Source organism: Ambystoma mexicanum, chromosome 4p, assembly GCF_040938575.1.
Source record: "Ambystoma mexicanum isolate Mex_15411 chromosome 4p, UKY_AmexF1_1, whole genome shotgun sequence".
Classification (NCBI taxonomy): Eukaryota; Metazoa; Chordata; class Amphibia; order Caudata; family Ambystomatidae; genus Ambystoma; species Ambystoma mexicanum.
Window position 1 is genome coordinate 184,352,716 of NC_090927.1, and position 26,751 is coordinate 184,379,466.

Consider the following 26,751-nt stretch of genomic DNA (forward strand, 5'->3'; position numbering starts at 1 on the left):
CTCATTTCATGCTCTACTTGGCTTCTTCCTGGCTTTGCCAACACTTGTGTTTAAAACAATTCATTTCATGTTTTCTGCTACTTGCACAACCTTGCTTTCAGTCCATTCACAAGTACTCATAACTTGTTTTTGCTCTATGCGCCATTCAAAAGTGCTTAAAATGTCTTTCAATTTGTGTGGCATCAAAAGTACTTGTTTCAACATCCAAAATGCTTTTAAGAACTTTAAGTTCGTCCAATATTCAAAAGTGCTTGTTTCAAGCTCCCAGAGCACCCCGGTATGAGAGTTTTCCTGTTTCCACTCACCGGTTGCATGGATATTCCTCCTTTGTGAAAAGTACACTAAGCAAAAAGCAATGGCTGCGAACTCTCAAAGTGGGGGAAAACACAGAACAGGTTATCATGCCATGCTCTTTCTAGAGAGGAGCACCTGCTACCTTTTTTGAAACTTCAGTTTGTTTGATATTCAAAAGTGCTTGTTTCAAGCTCCCCGAGCACCCTCTTAGGAGCGTTTCCCTGTTTCCACTTACTGGCGCATGTGGCAGCTTGCTGGCTTTTTCCACTCTTTGCTCTGCTTTTCGGCTTCCAATAGCTCTGCTCTTCCTTCACCAAAACCATGGAGAGCGAGCAGCCATAGAATGCACTGCTCGCTCTCCTGGTGTCCCGCAGTGACTGGAGTGCTTCGGTACCTCAGAGCTCCCGCTGCAGGCACCCGACAAGGAGGGCTTGCACCAAATCCATGCATCTGTACTTTATCTTTCTATCTCAACCCCTGCCTCCATCTCCTTCCACCCATCTTTTCTCTCCATTCACTCATCCCCTCATTTTTTGAGTGCAAAGTCTAAGCTTTATAAACACCTTCAAGTGATCCGTTAGAGACACAATCTTTTGTGCTTGTTCCAGTCGAGAAAGGCCCATGGGTCGAGGGTCTAGTGGTCACATTCAGGTGTGGGATTTAGTTTAGGTCATCACAGTGCTTGAATCTCAGTTCCAGGCACCTTCCAGCAGAACACCCAGGCAAGAAAATGAGAAAAGCTTCTGCAAAGCATGCAACCTCAGGACAACTCTTGGGAGCGAAGAAGAAGGATTGCAATGGGAGTCACCACGGTCAGGCAGGACAGGTGATCTTCAATGGACGAAGAAAGGAGGTGATACTGCACAGCTTCCATGGATGCGAGAAGGCAAAAATGCAGGAGCGGGTGTCTTGTATTACAAGCTGAAGATGTTCCAAGTTAGATGTATGCCCTCAGAATTATGATGGCAGCAGCATGGTCACCCAGGAGAGAGCTGGCCCGTCTGCCGGTTGGGAAAAACACAGTTCCCATGTATGTGCAATCCATGTGCCAGGATTGTTTTCTTCCCTGAAACTTAAGTGTTTAACTTTGACTACTAGACTTGTTTTTTACCATCCTATTCAGATTATTAGTGTGCTGTGTGACATTTTCTTGTCTACCGGTTGGTTCAGGTACACTTCCGAAGGCTCAGAGGGCATGGATCCTCAAGAAGGGGTTGATAGTGGTTGTTCCCACCAGTCCAGGGGTCGAAGCACTGACAATGGTCTTCTTGGGATAAAGCAGACGAGCAGGGCTTCACAGGGATATCATTGGTTGTTGATGCTGGTCAGATGCAGGAGTCTTCTTCCAGTCATCAGCGGGCTGCCCTTCTTCGTATGGGTCCCGGCTCCAACAATGATCTGAGGAATGGCTCAGGAGTCTTCCTTTTATGCAAGATCTGAATTGGAAGCTCCCCCAGGTCAACCAATGGTAAGGATCTGCACTATTCAAAATGGCAGTGGTTAACCAGTCAGGGGTAGCCGCTGGCCTCACATTCTGCCAAGCAACAGACAGAGATCAGCCTCTAGTCTGTGAAAGCAGAAGCTTTCCCTGGGAAAGGGCATTCAATATAAAGACAATTGCGGCTCTGGGCAGGCAGGAAGAAGACTGAAGAACAATGTGGCCAAAGGACAGGCACAGGCCTCATGGCATGGACATCTCAGAATGCTACACACTGTTAACAGACATTTGCGGTAAATGCAAACGTGCTTGAGTAAAACGTTCAAAACCCAGTAGGAAAACATCCACAGCCATCAGCCCATCCTGGTCATGTTATGTTTGTAACCCAAAAGTTCTAAAAGAAAAAAGATATAAGGATACAAAGTAGCCTAACCACCCTTCATTTAGGGTGATGTGAGCAGTTGTAAAAGTACAAGAAATCCATAAAGAGAGGAAGTCTCTCAGCACTGATATTCTTATCGACTGATCAGTCGCCCCATAAAATGAGCACCAAGCAAGAGAAGTAAAGCTGAAGGCTTTACTAAGCTTCAAACAATCAGGTCAGGGTAGAAAAAAAGGAAAAAGAAAGAGTGTCCAATAGAAGTCTATGGGAGGAAAGCAGCAAAAGGGAAACCTTTCCCAATAGGGTTCAAAAGATTTCTCTCCCTTTCTTATATGGTCACCGGCTCTTGGGACCACATGTCCCAGCCTGCAATGCAAAACTCTTTTTCACTTAGACCCTGGATCTCCTTTGCATGGGCTTTATCAGCTCCCTTTAATGCTCACCTGTGCTGCAGATCTTGCGGGGGCACTGTGGATATCCCCACCACTCCCTCACGGATTCCAAATGGGCAGCTGAAAGTTGCAAGAGGGAGCCACGCATGAGGGATTGTGGGTTGTGCCGGTCTTCTCCTGCCCTTTTCTTCTCACTGGTTCCATTTGGGGCTCCCTGTGGGACGAAAAAAGTGCACAAATGATCCTCGTAATCTCTCCTCAAGACCCCTCTTTTTCTATTAGTACCCGAGTGGGAGTTGGAAGTGGCCTGGAAGCTGGCTTGTATTAGTTGCTTTACTGGATCCGACAACACAGTCCTGCTGGCCTTGGCTTCTTGCAGTATCCTAATAAATGTCTCTTCACGTGGTTGTCTGTCAATTCTTGTGTGCTGTTATATCCGTTCTGATAGTATCAATTATTCATTAGGCTTTGTGTTGCCTCTTGTCTTGTTTCAATTGTCTATGGCACTTTTAGTCACCTCTTGCTTTTCCCTTGCAGATCGAGGAAAGGATGCAGCTCCAGGAGACATCCATGAGACGGAATGCAGAGGTCTGGAAAAGTTGTCTTCCTGGTACGTTTTTATGTTTTTCTTTCTTCCTGGGTGCAGGGCTGATTCTAGAGGGAGAAGGGTTGCACAGAGCAGGAGCATCTGACTGGTGCAGCGTTTCAGGAACGCTAAGCAAGTGCACAAAGGGGGTGTTGCTTATATAGACTCACCTGACTAAATGGCACCTGAGTGTTCCAGATCCCACGAGATTCGAAATATTGCAGGATTTTATTGGAACAGGATCTTGCACTGTACTCTTGTCGGGAGGTGAGGCTAGATTGGCCCATCAAGACGAACTCCAGACTAGAATCCTTCATACTGTGGCCCCAGGTGACCCCTCATGTGTGTGTGTGCTGGGTAACCTTGCAGTTGGAATGGGGATTTGGTGTCATGCTTGGGGCTACTTTTGGTGTCCTCGGGGCCCATGGCACAAGAGTCACTCTGTAGAATACATCTCCAGCCTCATTGTGAGCAAAGTCAAAAAACTTTAAGAAAATGTCACACTGCCCAAAGAGAAAAATAATACAAGGAGCAACTCTCCTCCCTGTACCTAGAAAAAACAGAATGTAGAAATCACAGAGACGCTGGTCATTATTGTGCCTACGAAAAAAAAAAGAATAAAATCCATAAACAAAAACAAGAATAAATATTTTGATGAAAAACTAGCCTCCATTCATGACAGATCGCAACCTTGAACATGCATGGAGGAAATCATAGTCACCCAATGGCAAACTGGTTTTCAAAATTCAGAGCAGGCGCTACCATAGGACCATTGCAAAAAATAAAAAAACATGCAATCAAAACGGTATGTCTTATTCAGAATATAAGATTTAAAAAGTTTTCAAAACGTACAAGGAACACTAGTGATCAACCAAACCCTTGAGAGGAACTTGCCAATTCCCTTGCTAGTGCATTTCAGGATAAATTGCCGTAATACAGACAAACATTGATTACCAGAAACAATTAGATGGAACAGCCACCATAAACCATGTGGATATCCCCCTAAGTTTTTGAAATTCAAACCCGCAGCAACCGAAGAGCTTTTTAATATCACTAAGAAAGTAAATGTCTCAGCTGAACACTCTGACATGGGGCCAGCCACCATGATCAAGGAAAACTTATCTAACCTGGTTGAATCGCTGAGCAAATTTTCTAACGCGGCACCAACATCGAGCAGTATTGCAACATTTCTGACGGTCTTGACCACACACCTCTTCTTTCATCCCATTGGAAAGAGAATAACACATAAAAGCAACTGCATTTCTTTCCAAATTCTCCATAGGAATGCTCCTAAATATCTCAAATCTTACATAAACAAATATGTATCTATAGGACCACTTGGATCACCACAGTGTAACAATCTAAATACCTTCAGGAGCAAAAGACTGAAACACGGAGGGATATCCATTGCAGTATTAGTTCCGAGCCTCTGCACCGACCACCCCACAACCTGAAAAACTAAATATAACCCCAAGTGGTTCAAAAGAAATGATCAAATCCAAGAATAGAAGAGATGACCCAGAAGTGCTTGCGTACATCGATAATATAACCTATACCCTTCCATCACCCCAGGACTCGCAATTGAAATACTCAACAACCTCAAATCTGCCAGCCATGGCCTTGTGAAAAACTTACCCCCATTGTTCCTATGTCCATTTGTTTTATCTTTGTTGTAACATGAATAACCTAGGAGTACTAGAATTTCTGTAACCCATGGTGCCGTAGTCAAAGCGTCAACCACGCTATGTCAACCCATTGACAGCTCAAATCTCAGATACGGACTGTAACTGAACAGATTAGTGTGTAGCCTCATCCCAGGCACCTAGTCCTTGTATATATGATAACTCTGTATTGTACCCCAATGTCACTGTTTGTTTCTCCAAAGCGCTTTGAGGCTGCACCCCGGGTATTAGCGATTTGTAAAACTCATGAATAAATAGGTAATTCCTTCCCTGAGAGGGATAAACGCTTCACCCCATTGAAGAAGAGTGTGATGCATTTGGTTGCGCTGTTCACACTAATAACACCCTCATTGGAATTGTGCATTGTTATTTGTGGTTAAGTTGGAAAACCTTTATTGTGGTCATTTGAAGAAATGTCCCCCCCACTAGCTTAATTGATGCTGTCCTTTATCTTTGCCCTTAAATCAACTACTGTAATAAATGTACAACTATTCTTCGAGAAATCATTTCTCTAAGCAAGGAGAATGTTCATGTTATAATACAAGATAACATGTTTTTCCAAAGCACAGGGTTCATGCCAAAAATCTATCTAGACCCACCGATAGTCCTAAAGTCATGGATTTCGTTGAGTAAACATTACAGATCTGTCATTAAAAAGGATTAGTAGCCATCACAATAAGACTCCCAGAAGATCAAACCCAAAGAACCCTTCTAACCTAACCACTAATACTCAGCGCCTGACTTCACACACAGAACTATCTACACAATAAAGAAAAGATTCTACTGCCTGCCAAAATCTTAATCTGTAAAATAATTTAAAGGAAGAATTCATGACTTAAAGCTGTGCATCATCCAGCACTGCCAATCTGAGGCGGGTCATCCCGATATTCTTTGGAAAACTCAGACTCTGTGGGACACTTAAGACGGCTATAGAGCACTAGGGCTTGTGGGCAACCTAGAGGTTCTGTGGGTCATTCACAGATTCTGACAGACTCCCCCTCGTTATGGTCAATATAAAACTCAATGATTCAGTGCAAAATACACTCTCTCCTTCAAACAAATTATTTGATTAAATGAAATGGTCTCGAGAAACATACATGTACTAGAGCTTCTTTAGGACATACACACAACACACTGTAAACTCACAGACTCTCTATGTGACACACGCTGCATAGTGGGGGATATGAAGACTCTCTGTGAGAAATATAAACCTTCAGGAAAACCCACAGACACCGTGGGGCACCTACAAATTCAAGCAATTCCTAAACTTGCTGGGATACCAACCTTTTGCCTTGTAATCTTATTGTCTGATTTACTAAAGTCTTTTTGAAGAATATGTGGCACTGCATAACTTACGTAACCCCTGTAACAAATACAAACTATTTTGACATATATTTTACAATTACAGAGAAGGTTGAAGTTACTTACCTGTAACTATTGTTCTCTAGCATGCGTCTGGCATCGATTCACATGCTCATGAATATAAAATAAAAAACAGTTTCACTTTCACTTTAAAACTGTATTTCTCCTCTAAACCAATCACTGTCCTCTGAGTCATACTGCCCCCATCCAATGGCAGTCCTCTCCTTAAGCCCCGCCTCTGGCAGCCATCTTCAGATTTGGTAAGCACGTAAAGTGGCAGTATGACCAAGAAGAACCGCAGAGGGGCCGAAGGGAAGGTTTGCATGTGAATCCATGCCAGACTCATGCTGGAGAACAATAGTTACAGGCAAGTAACTTAAACCTTCTCCCACATGGGGTCTGGCATGGTCTCCCATGTTCATGAATAACCAATACACAGCAGTACACATTAGACAACCACGGGAGGTGGCAAAGCTCAACAGAAGTAATAGACACTTACCCCTGGAACAGACTAGCCTCAAGCGAACAGGCTGCGTAGCACTGCCTGGCTGACTCTGGATTCCTCCCTGGAATCCCTGTCGACGAAGTAGAACTTCGTGAAGGTATGAATTGACCTCCATGTTGTAACTCTGTAGATGTCAAGCAGGGGCACAACAAAAAGGAACGCCGTCATCGCAGCAATCACTCTGGTGGAATGGGTTCTCGAATGGCCCGGCAGAGGGCGGTTTTCCAGCCGATGACAATGCATGAGGCAACCGGAGAGCAACCTTGAAATGGAAGCCTTTGACAAGGCCTTCCCATGGTTAACAAAAAATTGCGAAGTCTTCCGAAAACTCTTCATGCGTGTTACGTAGAACTTCAAGGCATGAGCAACATCCAGCGAAAGCAAGGCCCTCACTGCCGGCGATGAAGTTTCGGGAAGAAAATAGGCAACACGAAGGGCTCATTGAGGTGGAATTCTGACTGCACCTTTGGCATGAAAGAGGGGTGTGTACGCAGTACCACCCTCGATTCGTAGAAAGTCAGATACGGTTGCTTGCAGGATAGGGCCTGGATCTCACTCGCACATCTGGCAGAGGTGATGGCCACAAGGAATGCCGTCTTCCACGAGATGGGTTCGAAAGGTGCCCCCATGGGTCTCGTCAAAACCACGTTGAGTTCCCATGCGGAGACAGGAGCCTTCATTGGTGTAAAAGATTGGAAAACCCCTTGAGGAACTTCTTGACAAGCCTGTGGGACAACAGCAAGGATCTTCCTGGGGATCTGGTGTAGCGTGAGATACCTGCCAGGTGTACCTTGATGGATGTGTGAGCCAGTCGAGCTTTTGCCAAGGACAGCAAGTATGGAAGAATCTCTGGAGCCATGATCCTCAGATGGATGATCTTCTGAGACCGGCACCACATAGCAAAACACTTGCACTTATGGCAGTAGCAATTAAGAGTCTACGCCGCCCTGGCTTTGGCGAGGACTTCTCTGCAGTCTGCTGGCAACTCATAATCTCCAAACTCTAAGAATGGGGGAAAAGCGTACAGAAACAGACCTTCCCACGAGAAGGAGAACGCGTCCCCCAAGCTCCTAGGTTGGTGGAATCTGCTGGTAAACTTCTGGCATTTGGAGTTCAGCGCCGTGACAAAAAGATTGATCGGGGGCCTGCCCCATTTGACGAACAGGCGTCTACCTGATCCTGACGAAGTTCACACTCGTGGCAGGAGCGCAATTCCCTGCTGAGGGAGTCTGCAATGGTGCTCTTGACGCCTGCCAGGTGGAGAGGGATGAGGAACATCCCTTGTACAATGGCCCAGTGCCATAAGTTCTGAGCTTCCTTGGAGAGCACTGGGGATAGAGTGCTTCCTGATATAGAACATGGTGGTGGTGTTGTCCGTGAAGATCCTCACCAACTTGCCCTTCATAGATGGTTGGAAAGACTAGAGGGCCCAGAACACTGCCTCGTAGCTCCAGGATGTTGATGGGCAGATCCTTCTCCTCTCAAGTGTAGACATCCTGTGTGAGCCCCCCAAGGTTCCAGAGAGGCGTCCAAAGTGACCGTCTCTGTGTATGGCAGGGTTTGGAATCCCATCCACTGGGCGATGTGGGAGTGCTCCCCCACCACTCTATAGACTGCCGTAAATCCTTGTTGAGAGGGATTTTGTTTGCCAAACTCCTGGGCACTTGTATCCAACGTGCATCCAAGAATTCCTGTAAGGGTCGCATCTGCAACCTACAGAGACTGACAAGGTAGATGCAGGATGACATCATGCCCAGCAACAATTTGATGGCCCCCACCGTGGCTGTCTTTGCCGATGACAGTCGCAGCACCTTCCCTTGAATGGCTGCTAGCCACTCCTCCGAGGGTTACACCAGGCAATGGCGTTAAGCAGGACTTCGGATAGTTTACGGAGAATCGCAGCTCTGTCAGTAGTCGGACAGTCTGCTTCGTGTGCTCGTCGGCCAGTTCCCGAGAGCGGGCGCATATCAGCCAATCGTCCAGGTACGGGTATAAGTGTATGCCCTGCAGATGCAGATGGTCCACCAACGGGGTCAGGCATTTTGGAAACACTCTTGGGGAACAATTTCAAGCCGAATGGCATGGTCTTGAACTGGTAGTATTGGCCTTGGACCACGAACTGTAGGAACTTTCAATGTGTCCTGTGGATGGGGACATGGAAGTACGCATCTCTAGGTCCAACGACGTCAAGAAATCCCCTTGCTCCACTTGGCCGAGCACATGCTGCAACATGACCATCCTGAATTTTTGGGACTTCAGGTACTTGTTAAGACGGCGCAGGTCCAGGATGGGTCTCCAACCCCTGTCTTCATTCTTAACAGAATTATGTGGAATAGAATCAGGAGCCCCAGAGCAATTGTGGAGCGAGCTCTATCACCCCTTTCCGTAACATGGCTCGCACTTCTTCCAGGAGCTGAGGGATGTGCTGCTCCTGACTGGGAAATGGTGGAATACATGGGCACCTCGTTAGCCGCCCTCCCACCCGGGTGCACGAGTGGGGACCCCACGGTTTGGCAAGTTCAGGCTTGCTTGGGCGCTGGCGACGGCGACCTCCGCTACCATAGGCCTGGGAGCGACCTCTGTAGGCTTCCTGTATGGAGGATTGGGGAGATTGCCTGTATGATGTAGAGAATTCCTTGGATGATCTGGTCAATTTTCCCCTTGATGAGCGAAAAGACGACGAGCAATGCTGCTGAAGAGTGGCAAGGGAACGTGCCATCTCCGTATCCGTCTTTATGGCTTGAAGGGATTCATCGACCACCTTCCCGAACACATTTTCGCTGTCGAAGGGCATATTCAGCACCTTTGAAAGAACGTCCTGACGAATGTTTGTGGCAAACATCCCTGCTGATGTTTCCCATCTGCTGGAAACCTGGATCGGCGATGTCCACTGCAACTGTAATGGCATGGTCTGACGCCACTTGCCCCTTCCTGAAAGAGGGCAAGAGTTTCCATTTTCTTGTCGTCGGGGAGGAATTCCAGGATAGGGCCCAGCCTGTAGCAAAACTCCCAGTTGTATTGAGCCAGGATAGTAAAGCCGGGTTAGCTGAACATTTCCTTGTGGGAGCCGACACTACTGTGTCCGACAATGGTTTTGACATCAAGCACTTGGGCGCAGAGTCCAGCACCCTGTATTTCTTCTCCAACCTGTCTCGTTTGGTTGGAGTCACGCATGGGTTCTTCCCGAGGGCTAGGCTTTCCTCCCAAATGTCGTTCAAAAAGGGTACCGCCATGATGGTCTTACTCTCGTCACTGATACAAGAAGCCCTTTTCTTGGTTTCCTCGGGCACCAGCTGGTGATCATCGAGTGGAATGATCCCACCTCGTCTGGTGGAAAGACTCTATGAGGGGCATCCAGGTGCGGTAATGCATTGGCTGCCAGGACAAAATCCTCATCTTCGTCAGTTTCCGTGGTCGTCTCTGTAGCATATCCGGGTCTGCTGGTGGAGTCCGTGGATGATATGGTGGAGGAGACTGGTGTGGTGGAAGAGGCTGATGTGGATGCTTTCTCTTTTTAGCCGGAGGCTGATCAGCGGCCTGTGGCACCACATAGGTCGGTGCCGGCGACAACCACGTGTGGATCTCTGTCACTAGGGTATGGAGAGTCGACAGGATGTCCATGGATATGTCCCTCAGCTGTGGAGGGAACGCTGGAGCGATAGCCCCTGCACTGCCGTCATCCTCGTGGATCGTATGGACAGACTATTGGTCGTCATTGTCCATGGATGTTATATCCATCGGTTGAATGCAAACCTTGGAGGACTATTTTGGGGCCTCCTCATCCCCTCCTTTTTCCTCCCTGAAGGTTTTGAACCAGATCTGTACCAGTGTCTTCCCCACATTTCCCCCCTGGGGTGCTTGCAGCCTGTGCTGCTGCCTCAACAGCCATTTCATGCCTTAGAGGCAGGGATACCCTCCGCGCCGTAGCAGTCACCCTTGTTGGATCGGCTCCTACGCAGCACCATGGTCGTCACAGCAGATGTCGACGAAGTGGTCCACGAGGAGTTTGGCTGCACCGGTTGACCCTGCTTAGGCTGCATGACCTTCTATTGCTCCAGCCTAGGCTTTTCCTATTTCTCCTGTAACTTCGCCGGGTTGGACGACTTCCTCAATGGCAGGCTAGCTATGGAGGCAGGCTGCAATGGTGATGGTGATGGTGATCATGGCCTATCCAACATGGGACCCGCATGGCATCAGCTGTGAAACCGGTGGAATCGGCCTTGCGGTTCTCTGCCTTATCTTGGACCCCCTTGGATGGGGTGACCTCAAGGACTTTGACCTCTTCCCAGAGGGAGAACGCTCTTCATACCGGCCAGTCATGACCCTGCTCGGAGCACGGGGCAGAGGCCTTTCTCGAATTGAGCCATCCTGCCAGCCTGCTATGCTGGTCTTTCTTTGTCTTCTTCGAGAATCCTAGGCATATCTCACACCAATCCTCGTTGTGGTCCGGGTGCAGGCAGTAAAAACATTGTAGATGTTTGTCCTCCACGAAGATGTTCCGTAGCCCGCATTTGGTGCACGGCCTGAAGTGGGGCCTTCACTCTTCCTCCTTCTTCTGTCATGGTCAGAGGGCGCAATGTAGGCCCAAGATGGCCTTCAGAAACCTTGACGAATCTTCGCCCTTGAGGGGCGCAAAACTTCACAGACAATGGATCCCCGTTCCTGCTGATGAGGAAAAAGCACACAGGCTGTGGTGGAAACAAAAATCAAACTTTTCCTCAAAAGAACTTACTAATTGATAGCTCGGAGAGCAACTCCAAGACTCCCAATAATGAAGCGTGCAGTAAAAATCTGAAGATGGCTACCAGAGGCGGAGCTTAGAGAGAGGACTGTCATTTGATGGAGGCAGTATGACCCAGAGGACAGTGATTGGTTTAGAGGAGAAATACAGTTTTAAAGTGAAAGTGAACCTGTTTTTTCTTTTACCGAGGATTCCCAGCCTGACGACAGGTAATATTCATGAGCATGTGAATCCATGCCAGACCCCATGCTGAAAAAGGCAATTTAAATGTAAACATTGCCTAACCATTTGGTGTGCATATCAGGCAAAATGTCTGATCAAGCACGCTAAAATGAGCTCCTGGATGGAAATCAGGCACACATTACCTACTGTATTTGGCAGATCTTGGACTACTGTTCTTGCTTAATCAATGATGAGCGTATATTTCTGTAGAGGGTGAAGTATGACATTTCTTCGATTGGACCAACACTCTGTTTATAATGACATTTCTGTAGCCTAGATGGCATGCTTTGGTTATTATTGCAGCCCGTGGTCAAACTAGACCCACCTCTGAAGTTCAGTGGCCCATGATTCCACTGAGCGATTGGCTGAGGATGCGCCACAGTGAAGATAGTGGGTGACATCAGAGGAAAGCTTCCCCTTCCTGGACCCAAATCAAAGCAAATGGGGTTCACATGCAGGAGGGGAATGAAAGAACAAAAGGTTTTGGTAAAACCCATCTGTGCGCCACTAACCACTTGAAGCTTGAAATGTGCGTTAATTCAATGCTCAATCACAAAATGTTTTGCCATGCCCTCCTTTTCTTAATACCCAATTAAGTTAAATTGATTCATTACTGGTTCTGTCATGAGATGTGCAAAGTACTAAATTGTACACTCATTTGGGCAAGTTAACATCTGCAATTTAGTTGCAAACTCAGCTGCTTTCCTCATGTCAAGTTTCTTGTAGAATACCCTATATTAATATTGGTAACAATCCTTCTGACAACACAACTGTGGTATCCTGGTATGATTGTGGTGAATGGCTGAGTGTATGCAAGGGCCTCATAGAATGTTGAAGTGGAGCTTGGAGTGTGGGCGGCCAGAGGATTCCAGAGAGTGACGGTTGGGGAACGGGAGATAGACTGGGAACCAGGGCAGAGGCTTCTTAACTACTCTCCTACCTTTCATGACTATGCTATGTAACCAAGAAGAATAACGCCCGTTTCCTTTTTACACCTACCTGAGTCAGCCTGGTTCCTGCACCCTGTCATCACTGGCTCAGGATACTTCAACAACCCTATAGTTTGTTAAAATCTCTGGCATTGATAAAATGGAAATACAAATTGTCAATACATCATTACCCAAAATCGCAGGGTCTAGGGTCTAGCACAGCTTGATCACATATTTTGAAAGGGCAATTCACATTGTCTATATTTAATTTGCTTTATTGTTTTAAACATGAAAACTGCTAACATGGTCGTTGTTGCAGATGTTCATCAAGTGTCAGCAGTGGAGAACAGGTTAACATCAGGAAAATAACATTGAACAATTTGGGAGACGAGGCTATCGGGTGGAATACGAATGGCTCACTATATCTAGTGTTAATGTCTCCGAATGTGGGCATGGCTGGAGTCCATAATTATATTGAGTTTCTATACTCCTGCCACAGGCAGCAGGGAGGCCGTCGTCGTCCCTTCCTTCGACGTCATTGAGGGAGGAGAGAAGTGACACCCCAGTGGGGTAGGGGGCGAGCAGTTTGGTATGGAAGAGGTGTACCTGGTGAGCTAGGGCTTTAGCTCTCTTCACCTGTGGAGGAGGTCGGAGTGAAGACTTATGCCATCAGCCTTGATGGGCAACTTAATTTAGGTGCCAACCACCTACATCGGAAAATCCCAATCCCCTGTACTCAGGATTCAAATTAGTTGTCAATCTGGTCTTTTTGGGGGGTGGAGGATGCATCCAGGAATTTGGGCTTCCAGTTCACTCCATTTGCAGTGAGATGGGAGTGAAGCATACTGGATAGCTTGGCAACCATCTACCCTCCCTTTGTACTTGGGATCAGTTGAGCTGGGGTGGGGGGTGCGCGACGGCTTGTAGGTGATCTAACATGTTAGCCAGGGAAAAGGGGTGGGTATCGTGTGTGGCCAAGATCATAAAATTACTGACCATTGCTACCTCCAATGGCTCATTTGTTTCTTCCTTTTGGGTTAAAGAGGATGTGCAAACCTTCAGGTTCAGGTTATGGCTGAATGAGGCCCCCAATCTCTATACAGTTCAATTTCTGATCTTCCCACAACCTACCAAGATTTCCCCAGTTAGATGAATATAGGAACTGGAACACAGATCGCCATTGCTTCAAGGAAGTACCTTTTGAGTGTGCTTAGTGTACTCTCGTTAATGCCACCTCCAGGGGCAGACTGTGTGTGGTGTTTTGAGGGCACTACTAAGTAAGATTCAAAAATAAGAGACACGTTAGAATAGCTAATGTGAATTGCGTAATTCTGCAACAGGCATGGGACCACTCGAAAGCCAGTGAGGGGGAAAAAACAATATAAATAAACGAGAAAACAGTTACAGACCTGGTTAAGATAGTTAATTTTGTAGGCACTTTTAAAATATAAATAATTAACATTAATCAACAAATAGCAGTAAATGAATGTGCTGCGACAGGGTGGGAGAAAGAAAGGCAAGCCAGTTTAAGCAGCACACTGGATGTTCCATGCCAGCGGTGGGCCTGGCTAGAATAAGACATTGCAAAAACAGAGCTATAGGTCTGTTAAAAGTGGAGGAAAGCGCATTAGAGAATTGTGCACATTTCTTGTCTGTGCAATTACTAGAGAATTCGTTAGCCATATAAGTGGGATGCAGGCCAATGCACTGGCAGTATCCCGGAGCCCCTAAAATGGTGGTTCAAGACATTTTGCAGGCACACAAATGACAAGTGTCATTCAGAATCTCATGTGCCAGACTCCTCCTCCACTTCAGTTTCATGTCAGTTTCTTTATCAGATACTATTTCAAGGTGACATTTATGTCAACTTTCAGAAGCAGCCAGTGTGATGCCCCAACGATGCTCCCATTTCTGAGTGGGTAAGGCGGGGGGTAATGGAGAGCGAAAGAGTAAGGCAGTATTTTCTCACCCTGTTTTGCCCATTTCAATAGCGTGCTGCAGAGAAGGAAGTGGCACCTTGCTCATGATAAAGAGCATTACCTCAGACCTCTGATACGTTGGCAGTGTGCTGGCAAAGGAACCTGAGAAGACAGAGCACCAAGAGCATGCAAGAAAGTGAAGCCTGGTGGTGTGGCAGAGGTCAAGACCAACAGTTTATCCATAGAAGCAGTGCAGGCGGCCATCTTCAGCATTCACATAACAACAGAGTCTCCGCCCACCCATGGTAAACACATGATCATAGCATAAAGAAGACAAACAAGGAATATCAAAAACATCTCAAGCTATATACTTGTCAGGCCGCGCCTACGATTATCGCTAAAAGGCTGTGGAGTCTAGACAATATAGTGTTTTTGGGTTCCATGGCACTAGTTCTATTTCCTTGCCTCATGAATGCTTTTGAGCGGCATTTTGATCTTACTGAATTGGAAGCAGATTGTCTACTTGAAATTTCCCTAAGATGGCAAATGGCTGGTATCCTGCACAAGAACACACGCAACCCCAAAACATGTTTGCCCTCAAAACATGGTCTGAAGGGTTATGATATGATATAATATGGCATTTGTACTGCGCCTATGCACAAGTGTTTCAAGGCGCGATGAGGCAGGGAGGGGGGAACAAGGGGAAGACAGACAACGATCCTCCTAGGCCAGGTGTCATTCAGATCACGCAAGTGCATGAGAAGAGGGGAAGGGAAAGTGCAAGGGGAAAGGGAGAGGGGAAAGTGCAGTACAGGGGTAGTAGAATAACAAGATAAATAAAAAGGGCCAGCTGGTGGCAAGTGCAAGGTAAGTGCAGACAAATGCTGGGATGGGGGGGCTGTAGGGATACAGAGACAGTCCCGCAGTGCAGGGGTTGCCAGGGAGGTGCAAGGGGAAGAGTGGCTGGGCTAAGGAACGAGATCGGTGAGAGTGGCCCAGTTGCAGATTCAGTGCAGTTTCAGTCAGGAATTAGCAGGGGAGAGGGGGAGAGAAAGCAGAAGCAAAGAGGAAGGTGTTGAGGTGCTTCCGGAACCGGAGATGGTTCTCATCAGGTTTCAGGGAGGCGGGAAGGCTGTTCCAGAGGGAGGCCCCTTCCGCAGAGAGAGATCTACCCCCAACTCGTTGCTTGGAGAAGCGGCTGACCCTGATGGAGTTGGAGGCGGATGAGCGAAGAGCTTGAGAAGGGGGATATTTAGGAAGAGAGAGTTGAAGGTATTTTGGCCCCAGGCCCCAGCAGGCCTTGCGGACAATGCAGAATGTTTTGATCTTAATCCTCGCAGCCACTGGGAGCCAGTGCAGAGAGTTCAGTCCTGGAGAGATACGATCCCTGGGCTTGAGGCCAAGGACAAGTCTCGCAGTCCTGTTCTGGATGAGTTGCAGAGGGTGGAGAGTAGAGACAGGCAGATTTAGATAGAGGCTGTTACAGTAGTCCAGTTTAGAGAGAACCAGGGCTCTGGAGACAGTGAGCTTCTGGGGGAAGGAGAGGAAAGGAAGAAAACCTCTGAGGAGGTGCAGCTGGTAGTGTGACTTCTTAGAGACATCAGATATGTGAGGAGAGAAGGAGAGTGTGGAGTCGAAGATGACACCGAGGTTTTTTGCCTTGCAGGTAGGAGCAGGAAGAGGGCCAAGAGAGGCTGGCCAGAGAGCTGCAGGGAAGGAGGGAGTGGGTTGCTCAGAGCTATGCCAGAGGTCAAGAATAATTCTAAAATGTCTAGTCATCACCTCTTGCTTTGCTTAGTCACCTCGAGTGGGACGGGCATGCCCAGACGTGGAGCCCAAACCTGATGAGGTCCTACTAGGCTGAAACATGTCTGGGGATGATTGTGGTCTTGTGCAGAAGGGATGTGATCTAGCAGTTCGGCTGCACTAACCTTCTTGAGGTGGTACCAAGTCTGATTTGCAAATGGTCTTTACCCTTTCTGTAATGGGTTGGAAGCCTAAAAGACAATGGTCTGGAGGGTTGCCCAGAGCTACGCTAGAGGTTAAGATGCATTCCAAACCTTCCAGTAATCATCACTTTTTCTTAATTTCCTGACCAGGCCATGTACTCATTATCATGTAACCTGCCATGGGGTCCAGCCTAACCTCGTATAAAGAGGGCGGGGGACTCACTTTGAATGTTCCTGTGGCTCTTGCCTGTCCGTGCTGCATATGCACAGTTTTAAAGGTTTGCAAAAGGGTCCTGGTGATTTATATCTTTGTTCCTGCGTTTTTTTTTTGTATTTTCAAGACTAATGCATGTTTGCAGTCTTTTCTCACGGGTCCGAATGAATCCAAAAATCCAGATCTACGAACCCAGTGTACACCAGAAAAAACGTGTTGCTGGATTTGTGGGTGTTTGGGTGACTGGGACCACAAAGGTCGGCTTTGGTGTGCACACTAACTATCACAGGCCATCAGGAGTGGGACCTATATGTTGATTCAGTAATATATGAAAGTTAGACAAAGTTCCTGCGCTGTAACTGGAGACAGCGGTTAGAGGGGGCCCGTGTGTCATCACCTGCGGCATAGGCTTGGGTCTAGAGGTGGCAAAGGTAGTCTGACAAACCACCTTCACCCCTTCATGGGTCACTCCGAGAACCTGTCATCAGGAGATCATGTCACCAATAAGTTAAACGCTTCTCGCAAATCAGTGGCAGGAACATGTCCCCTTTACAGAAAGATGGACAAGGCAGAATACACACTGCTTTCCCACGATGGACAAAAGCAATTTTAGGGGAAGCAATTTCCTAAAGCATGAGCATCCAAGCAAAAGGTGCCGTAGGCGTGGCCTACCCAGGACACACTGTTCTGACACTTGAAAGAAAAATAAGGTGGCGGCCAGCCTTCAAGAAGGTTCTGCCGTATGTAGGAGCTTGAGCCAACGCCCTTGCACATTCCCCACAAGCCCTGCAAGCGAATCTAAATGCACCAATGGGGCCAAGCAAATGATAACCATTACCAGCTGGGTACAGTTGAGCAGAGGGGGCACCTGGGGCGGGGCTACTGTATCATATAAGCAGCCGAAGTCCAGGAAGTGGTGTAGGAGTTGGAGTGAGGCGCAAGAGAAGAGGAGCGGGCAGCTGGAGAGATACAAGTACGGGGGAGGGGAGAGTTTGAAAAAAAGAGAAAACGAGAGTCAGAGAGAGAGAGATTGAGTGAAGGATCAAAGGAGGAGGTGGGAGAAGTGATTTGAAAGACATGGAAAGGAAGGGGAAGGAAGGAGAACATTAGGAATCTCTGGAAGGGGCGGGAGCATGTGAGGACCTGTGAGCATATGTGCATATTCTATGAAAACATACAAAGAGTTTGACCTCTCATTGCTAACCAATGCATACAAACCCAGTACAATTCATTCAGGGGCAGAGTACTTTATAAAAATGGGTTTCAGTGTGGAATTTTGCAGGTGAAAGCAATGACAGCCATTCCAAACACATACAAATTCAAATGTATAAAACATCTAGTAAAAATGAGAAGGAGAAAACAAAGTCATGTTTACATTTGAACATCTATGATTCGCCAGGGGTAGAATAAAGTACATCCTACTGTACTCTGGTACTCAGGCACTGTGACACATTGGATTCTGCTCTGCGGGAATACAAGGATGAACAGAGGCACTATGGCCCGCTCAGCCCTCATAAGTCTACAAACCAAAAGGCAACACAATCAAAAGTGAAAGAGGAACAGTTAAGAGATATACATCGTTAGCTTTTTGCGGTGACGTGGGCCGAGGGAAGGCTATACTCTTAAGAGGGGTGTGAAGGTGTACCAAGTGGTGACCTTGGGTGCGTTGGCATGCGATCAATGAGGCAGCAGTTCAAGGGCTAGCTGGGCTAAACTGTGGTTGTAACCCCGAGTTGGAGTCTGCAAGTGACTCCCAAGTGACTCGGTTCAGGTCCCGACGTTGAGCAGTCTCTTCGCACCTACTAGGTGATGAGCTTTGGCTGGGGCACGATGCTGTGTTGAGCTGGTCGAAGGTAAAAGCACATGTTCCATTGGTGGAGAAGCACAGCAGCCAGCACAGTGACTTCCCTCCAGTTCCAGATGCTGTGAACACAAAGTGACCGGTTTGGTGCAGTGAACACAGACCGATCGGTTCGGTGCAGTGAACAGGGAGCTTTGGATGGTCTGTTCCTCCGGTTGCTGTGAAGCTTTTACAAGGGGATCTGAGGATAGGATGATTGCGGTGCAGAGTGGTAGGTCCTGATCCACAGCTGAAATGTCCTGGAAGTGGTAGGTTCCTTTGTCTTGGATGATTCCTTCTTCACCTCAGGATGAGGGCTTTGGAGAGTACAACTTTCCCAAAGGAAGTCCAGTGAGATCTTCACAGGGAATCTGCAGCCATAAAGGATCTGAGAGGGTCTGAGTGAATGTGAAGAAGAGGTGGAAGACCCCTTCTTTTAAGGACAAACATCCTCAGGTGATCGGACTAAAAGCTAGACTGCCTTAGTGGTCCAATCCTTGCTCTGGGACGAAGTGGACTTTGCCCTGTTGACGTCGCACCCAAAGTGTTTTGCTCCATAGGAAGTGGAGGGGGACAAGAAAGAGAGAGGGACAGACGGAACCAAAATGGTGTAAACCATATCCCATTGCCTAGAGCCCTCCTGCCTATCATAATCCCACTCCCTTCCCTTCTTACTGAGAACAAAGAGCTTTAGACATGCAGCACCCTGGTGCGAGGCTACTCAGTTTGAATGGGTGTGCTCTCTTGATGCCTCGGCCTGGGACAGCTGCCTGCTGTGTGGCTGTCTCGGGTGGAGAGTATTACCTGCCCTTACAAAGAGATCAAAGAGGAGGCCCGGCCTCACAGGTTCTCGTCCTGACATTTGGCAGGCTACAACCTGCTGAACAGAATACACATCATCTTCCATACTGGAGCTGGTTCGCAGGATCTGACACATGTACAATATCAATTGGGATGTGGCAGTTGCGATCGCAAGTAGCACCATGCACTATGCCTAAATGTAGCCATAACTTTTATTTAAGTTTAACCTGCCACCAACATGGACGACTCATGATCGTCTTAGTTTTGGGTACACAGATGGGCATACCTTAAATGCCGCTTCTGCGCTGCAGGGATTTAGCAGTGTCTGCAGCTTCCATGACCTTTGAACCCACTCTGTCCCACGAGTAGAGCGGGTGCCGTGGATCAGGCTACTAATACGGCAGGGCACGAGTGCACTATGCTTATGTCACAGAGTCAACAGGAAAAGATAATCTGGTTGCAGATTACCACTTTTAAGATGGAATCACCCTCATGATTCTATTTGTTATTAAAAATCAAAAAGGCCACGGCTTTGCACCCTTGACAGATGGCAATACCTCACAGGGACACATTGTCAATTTTTTGAGAAATCACCAGCGGTAGATCAAATACAAAGGAACTGGAAAAGAGAGGAATAGATATGGAAGTCTACCAAAGTTCCTCTTTCTGTTAGGACACGATGCAGCCACAGGTTTTTGGGTGCATGGCTCGTGCATGGACTAAACTATATTATGCAAATTAGTTGGAAAAGGTGTGTAGGGAGTGGTTTTGAATGCATTTGTGCTTCTACATAAGATCATTCACTAATCCAGTGCTTAAAGACTTAGCCAGAAGACAGACGTCAGAGGAGGAGAATAGTGGAACTTGTGGACTGCATGTCTCACTTGGAAAGCACCCCACCTAACATGAACTTACCCAGAGTTCCAATATCTACACCACGAGCCCTGCACGCCAATTCAAAGGCCCAATGGGACTAAACAAATCATAACCATTAGAACTCCTCGAATAGAGTTCTAGATTCAAACAAGGTCAAACAATGACCACGGAAATTAACATAGTAATCCTTGATATGACAGCAGGTGAGTCAACTACAATTTACATAAAAGGAAATATATGGGAAGGCATTGAAATCAACAACATATTAAACACACAACCATGGGTTTGTGAAAGGTATCTAACATCCAAAGAGTCTAATTTTCGTAAAGAAGAAAATTAAACACAAACGTTGTCCCAAGAAGATACAGTTGTCCGGGTTTCTGAGTTTTTGTTTTAAAGTTTCTAATACTACATAACAAATTGAATAACCAGTGACTAAATGTATATTCCCCATTAAAGTGCATATCACTAAAATAGAAAACATCCAGACACAATGAATAACACATGACATGCTAAAAATGAATCAGATTGGCTAGTCTAAAAGCAATACTAAAAAAGAAGCAATTAATTTATTGTGATTTTTCCAGACAGAGTATCACATAAAAAGTGCATTAGTTCTAAAGAGCCAGAGGTAGAATTAGTCATTCATAAATACAAATGTGTTGGCCACAGTGATGACATTTGTCATAAGCTTGAACATAGGGCAAAAATACAACACATGCATAACTAGTCTCAGCTATACAAGGACAGAAAGGGCAGACACAATAAGAGAAACAGTTGCCATCCCATATAGCAAAGATGTATTTAAAGAGTTAAAATGGGTATTGGTAATGAAAACCTGTTTATCGAAGAACAGGATCAACTCAATATATGTTTGGCAGATTCAGAAAGTTGTCTGCCAAGTATGTAAGCATTATTCTCAAAATGTCACTTCTGTTTCGACAACTGTATCTTTCCATATGATATTATATTATATATGATTTGGCATTTATAACGCGCCTATACACAAGTGTTTCAAGGCGCGACGAGGCAAGGGCGGGGAACAAAGGGAGGACAGACAACGATCCTACTAGGCCAGGTGTCATTCAGATCCCGCAAGTGCGTGGGAAGGGGGAAGGGACAGTGCAGTACATGGGAAGGGAATAGTTTCTTACCTGTAACTCCATTTCTCCAGCATTGGTATCTTTCATGGATTCACATGCGCCCGCCTGCCTCCCCTGACATCAGTGTCAAGTGCTGGTAGGCTGATTCTATGGATATAGAAAGAGTCCCCAGTGCGGGGGTTGCCAGGCAGGCAGTGCAGGTGTGCGACGCTGGTGGGGGAGGGACCTGGGCCCGAGATCAGAGGGTGTCCAGGTAACCAGTGCAGCTACGGATACAGCCACGAGGTCAGCAGAGGAGGGGAGGAGAAAAACCAAAAGCAAAGAGAAAGGTTCTGGGTGCTAGTTTTAGACAAATCAAAAGCAACGTATGCAAACCAAGGAAATGCAGAAGGCCTTTTCACTATGCCACACGCAAGCCTGATGACAATGTTTGATACAGCACAGCGCTAGGGTTAGTCAGTAACCACTCTTCTAAATATTTCAATCCGAACTCATTGTGGGCTGCACACGTAGGGCAGGCGTGGAGGAAGGGTTTCGTCCCAGTAAACTTCTGCAGAATCTGCTCTCATATCTTCGGAGCAACCACCCCATTGGCAAATCTCCACAGAGGCAGCCGTATAAATGCCACTATTTTTACTTTGGCCACCTAAGCCTCAGCATGAGGCACTTTGGATAGCTGTGGAAATTAGGACTAAATCTAAAAATACCTTCACATGCTTGGGACATGCTGAGAGGCGGTCTTTCTATGTGCTTCAGACCTGTCAAGTCGGAATAAAATCGAAGACCAAAAAATGTGCAATGGGGGGGCGTTTGAGGAATTCCAGGGTCCCTTTGAACTGAAAAGTCGAATGTTGTCTTTTCCCAGATTTATTACTGTTGATTTTTTTTAAATCTAGAGAACGCAGGACATGTAATCAGTATAGGCTGCAATGAATTGCATATGAGATCAAGCCGTGCAAGCTAGCAACGGTGCGTCATCAGCGCATGCTCACATCAGAATAGGGAAAGGGCCAACACGACGCACATCCGCTCCCAAGTCACAAAAGGTCACCAGGAACGAAATGGGAAGCCAATGAAAATGGCGCAGTGCACGCCCACCGCCCTTATAGATTCCACGCTCGATCCTAATGGAAGGCGAAGCACCGGCTGTTCCTAAAAATGCCACAATCACCACAAGCAGGTTAACTCAGAATACCAATGGCTAAAATGGCCCTCACCAAGCTACTGGGATTCACCGGGTCAAAAGCTCTGGACGGCTCCGTCTAAGCAACATAACACGGTGCCCTGTCGCTATGCAATTATTTGGCTATTCAAAAACATGGGTCCAGTGCTTACAAATAAGCGTCAATTCCTTCCCAAAGCCTCGCTGTGCAAGGACAACATTACTGTTTTCATCAAACTAATCTTGTGATCGGGATGAAAGAACCTTTCCAAATCATTTAAAGGAACCATTTAAAGGCGATATTATACTGTAACTAGCTTGCACAACAAAAAGTCCCACCGCCCATCTTGTGCCCTGGAAATTCGTTTCAATCTGGGTCTCTCTCGCTGTTTTCAGTCCATGACCTCCAGTGCTCCTAGAAACGATGAGAATGTTGCAATAAGTTTCTCCCAGCCTATATATGCAAGTCTCATTGCCATTGGACCTTTCGGATCTAAGCGCATGTAATAAGTCTCTCTTAGCATCAACAAACGAGTCTACCCTAGGGCTGGTGTCTACGAGTATTGACAGGTCTGACGGGTCTAGCAGTAATCTCCTGGACTACTGTCATGCCCCGTGTTCCTGCACACGGACGACTAGGGTCATCCGTTTCCATGTGGAAGTTGCCTTGGCGACTTTTTCCAAGTCGCGGGACACGCCGCACTACATTTCCCAGCATTTCCCCTTTTTGCGATCACGTGACACGCCGACAACGCATCTCATGTCCTGGGAAAGACACTCGTACTTAACTCAGCTTGTCCATGCAACGGGTGCTCCTAAAACTAAGCAGTTAGTTGAAGTGCCCGATTCTCGTTATCCTGTTTTCTGAATCTCCTGGACCCGGCTCTTGTTTTAAGGACTATTCCATACGTCTCCTCCCTTACCATTTCTGGCGCCAAAACCCTCGACTGTTTTCCCTTTGGTAATCGAACTCCTGGCTTTGTATACGGATTGCTCTCTCCTGCTCCTGTTTGTTGTGACGCTTTCGGATTTGCTTCCCCATCACTAAACTTCCAATTAAGCTCTTCACGGACTTCCTAATTCCCCTTCATTATTCTACGCATTCTGGATTGTTTAATGGTACTTTTCATTTTGTCACAAAATACATCACTCTACGCATCAACGTGACTATATGAACGCTCTCCTGATTCTACTGGTCACTACCTGGATTGCTTACCTTCACTTCAGGGACGCTTTGCTGAATGGAATAAGGGATTGCTTTTTGGACACTAGCGGCGCCCTCGTGCCGTTCGGGTTAGGTGAATTTCTGCACTAACTTCTACCAACTGGGACCTTCTTCCTGCATCACCTGGTTTCCGTGGTGTGTTTTGACTTGCATAAGGTTGTGGGATTACTTTCTGGCTAAGCAGGTAAGAGAGGGTAATTGTGGGTGGCTGGTCGCTGCATTTTGGGTAACCTTAGTTACTCTATTGAATCACTGTTTTGTTTGCTCCCTTAGCTCTGTTGTCGCTGCTCCTGCCTTTTCGCTCAAGCCCCTGGCCTGTTAGTTATAATTAAATTCCTACAGGCTATGCTCTTGGGGGGGGGGGGGAAGTCTTGTTTAGCATCACGCGCAAGGTGTCCCGGAAGAATCTGGTTCGCTGCACGTTCAAGCTACCCCAGAGGGGAAGGGCTTCCCGAGAGTGGATGCTGACTGTATCCTTTACACAACTGTATCCTTTTATAAAGTTTGTCTAACTGTGACAACCCCCTGCACATACTAATTACATTAGTCTGACCAGCAAAGGTTTCAAACACAGTGCCTTAGAATTCAGTTCTGCCACTGGGCCCCACAGTTTTGAATTACCCTTGCTGAACATTGAAGCGGGCTAAGGGGCAAGGGAAGGGAGATCAAGAATGGGTGAAGTAGGGTTGTGGCTTGTATGGAGCTCAGAGTGCTGGTCAAGGTGTTCTTTGAAGAGTAGGGTCTTGAGTCCTTCCTGAGGTGCAGGATGGAGGGCCGGTCTCAGCTGAGTTAGTGGCTTGTAGCAGCGAAAGCGTGCATTGAAGGAAATTGACTGTTTCCTGGGATTTCGTTCTTGAAATTCTTTGCCTCCAGTGTGGCAATGTTGTGGCTTCTGGTGTTGCCGTTGGCCTGCAAAGATGGTGAGACACTCACCAGGCTAGAGTGGGTTCCGTGTTAATTCGCTGAAAGAAATTACTTTGAGGTAATTTACTTCAAGTGATTACTTAGAAATTGTGCTTACATTTTTTTAATGTGGGTTCACCCCATGCTCCCTTCCCCTTCACATATACCCCTACTACCGAATCCTCCACACCCCCTTTTAACCCCTTAACCCACAACTACATATATATTTCGAAATAATTTGAAGTAATAACTTTGAAATAATTTCCATTGTTGAAACCAGGGGATATCGTGGTGTTTTGGTTGTTTTGGTTGTAGGGGTGTACCGAACTTCGGCTTCGAAGTATTCGGCCGAATTCTGGCTGAAAAAAAGCTATTCGGCTCCGGCTGAATAGTTTCTAGCTATTCCACTCTTGCCAAATACTTTGACATTCTCATCTGAATACAATGCAACATGAACTCAGAAAGGCAAATATAGACTTCAGTTTGCAAAACTGAATAGAATTAGACCATAAAAATGGATAACCCCATTGAAGGCGATTCAGACTAGCTTGAATATGGTGTGTCCTTGAAGGGCAACCATGGGTCTTCTAGGAGGATGGGGGGTTACATGGTAAAATTGCATTGGTCTTGTGATGAGGTGTGCGGCAGTGTGATAGGGAGGGGTCCAGGTGGCATCTGACACGACTGTGAGTAGGGCCTGGGCACAGTGATGACCAGGGATTGGATAACTGTTCTGAAACTTGGCATAAGGAGGCAGGGCCGTCGCTGTGAAGGAATCTGCATTTCCAATTGTTTTTTTTGTTCCTGTGAAGCTATGCACCGTGATTCCCAAGTCGCCTTCTGTGTTCCGGGATAGTGTAAATGCCAGATGGTGATCACAGGCACAATTCTGAACAGACAATCCATGCGTTAACTTGGCTTTTACTCCGCATAATTTTGAGAAGTTGATTAAAAAGTGACTCTTTCATACTTCCTACTACGTGTGAGTCCTTTAGAATGTATTCAAACATGTAAAGTGTGATTTCCTGCACATCAGATATACTACGAGCTCCTAGTTCCCCAGCAGGAGCTCCTAGTTCTTCAGCAGGAGCTCCTAGTCCCCCAGCAGGAGCTTCCAGCAGGAGCTCCCAGGCTCCCAACAGGAGCTCCTAGTCCCCCAACAGGAGCTCCTAGTCCCCCAGCAGGAGCTCCTAGTCCCCCAGCAGGAGCTCCTAGTCCCCCAGCAGGAGCTCCTAGTCCGCCAGTAGGAGCTCCTAGTTCCCCAGCACGAGCTCCCAGTCCCCTAGCAGAGGCTCCCAGTCCCTCAGCAGAGGCTCCTAGTCCCCCAGCAGGAGCTCCTGTTCACTGGGCGACCTTCAGCTCCTGCTTCACAGCGCTTTATTGGTATCACTGTGCTATGCATGGAATGGAGGGCATGTTCCAAGGGCGAAACAGAAGAACACGGGTTGCAGATGCAGGGGCCGCAGGCGACCCAGGCGTTTGGGAGCAACAGTGGATAAATGATTAGATGCGAACACGCTAACCTAGTTTGAAATAGAACAGCTAAATGTAGTGCTAGATTTTATAAACCCCTTAAAGGCACATTGACATATTCATGGAGAGGAAGAAACTGCTCGCGAAAGGCATGATGGGTAAAACAGCAGATGGGAAAGAGAAGCAGAGGCTCGTTCCCACTGCATGTGAACCAGAAGAGCAATACCGTGCAAGGACCACTACAGAAGGGCCCGGGGACTGCTGAGTAAATGCAGGGTGGAAGGGGGCCACTGCCCACTGGGCTTCAGAGGAAACAATGGCAGGAGGGACATTGGGTGTGACAGCAAGCAGGAGCGAGATACCGAACACTGGGTCACACTGGGTAAAATAGCAGGAGGAAGAGGTATCGTAACCACAGGGGAAACAGTGAGTACTTAAGCAAGAGGGAGAGGCATCCCGGGGAAAACTGGGTGCAACAACAGGGGGCAGAGCGATACTGAGAGTACTGGCGCGCGACAGCGGGTGACAGAGAGATGAGTATTGGGAACAAACTAGGCACACGGGGTGTACCGGCAGAAGAGGCAAGAAGTGAGTAGTGGGTATGACGGCAGGAGGGAGAGTGATCAGTGGTGCACTGGGAAGGAAAGCAGGTGGCCGAGAGATACGGAGCACTGGAGGCACACTAGGCATGGCAGCAAGAGGGCACACTAGCAAGGAAAGCAGGTGGCCGAGAGATACGGAGCCCTGGGGGCA

The 26,751-nt window shown here is 47.1% G+C and overlaps 1 protein-coding gene across 6 annotated transcripts in view; it reads right to left on the reverse strand.

The window, feature by feature from the left end:
• EFR3B (EFR3 homolog B) overlaps positions 1-26,751 on the reverse strand; it is a 1,154,471-nt gene that overhangs the window by 298,305 nt on the left and 829,415 nt on the right. For all 6 annotated transcript variants that reach the window (XM_069605670.1, XM_069605672.1, XM_069605667.1 and 3 more), the window contains one exon: positions 14,503-14,614. In XM_069605670.1, the coding sequence (XP_069461771.1) occupies positions 14,503-14,614 (112 nt within the window). The remainder of the gene's footprint in view (positions 1-14,502; positions 14,615-26,751) is intronic.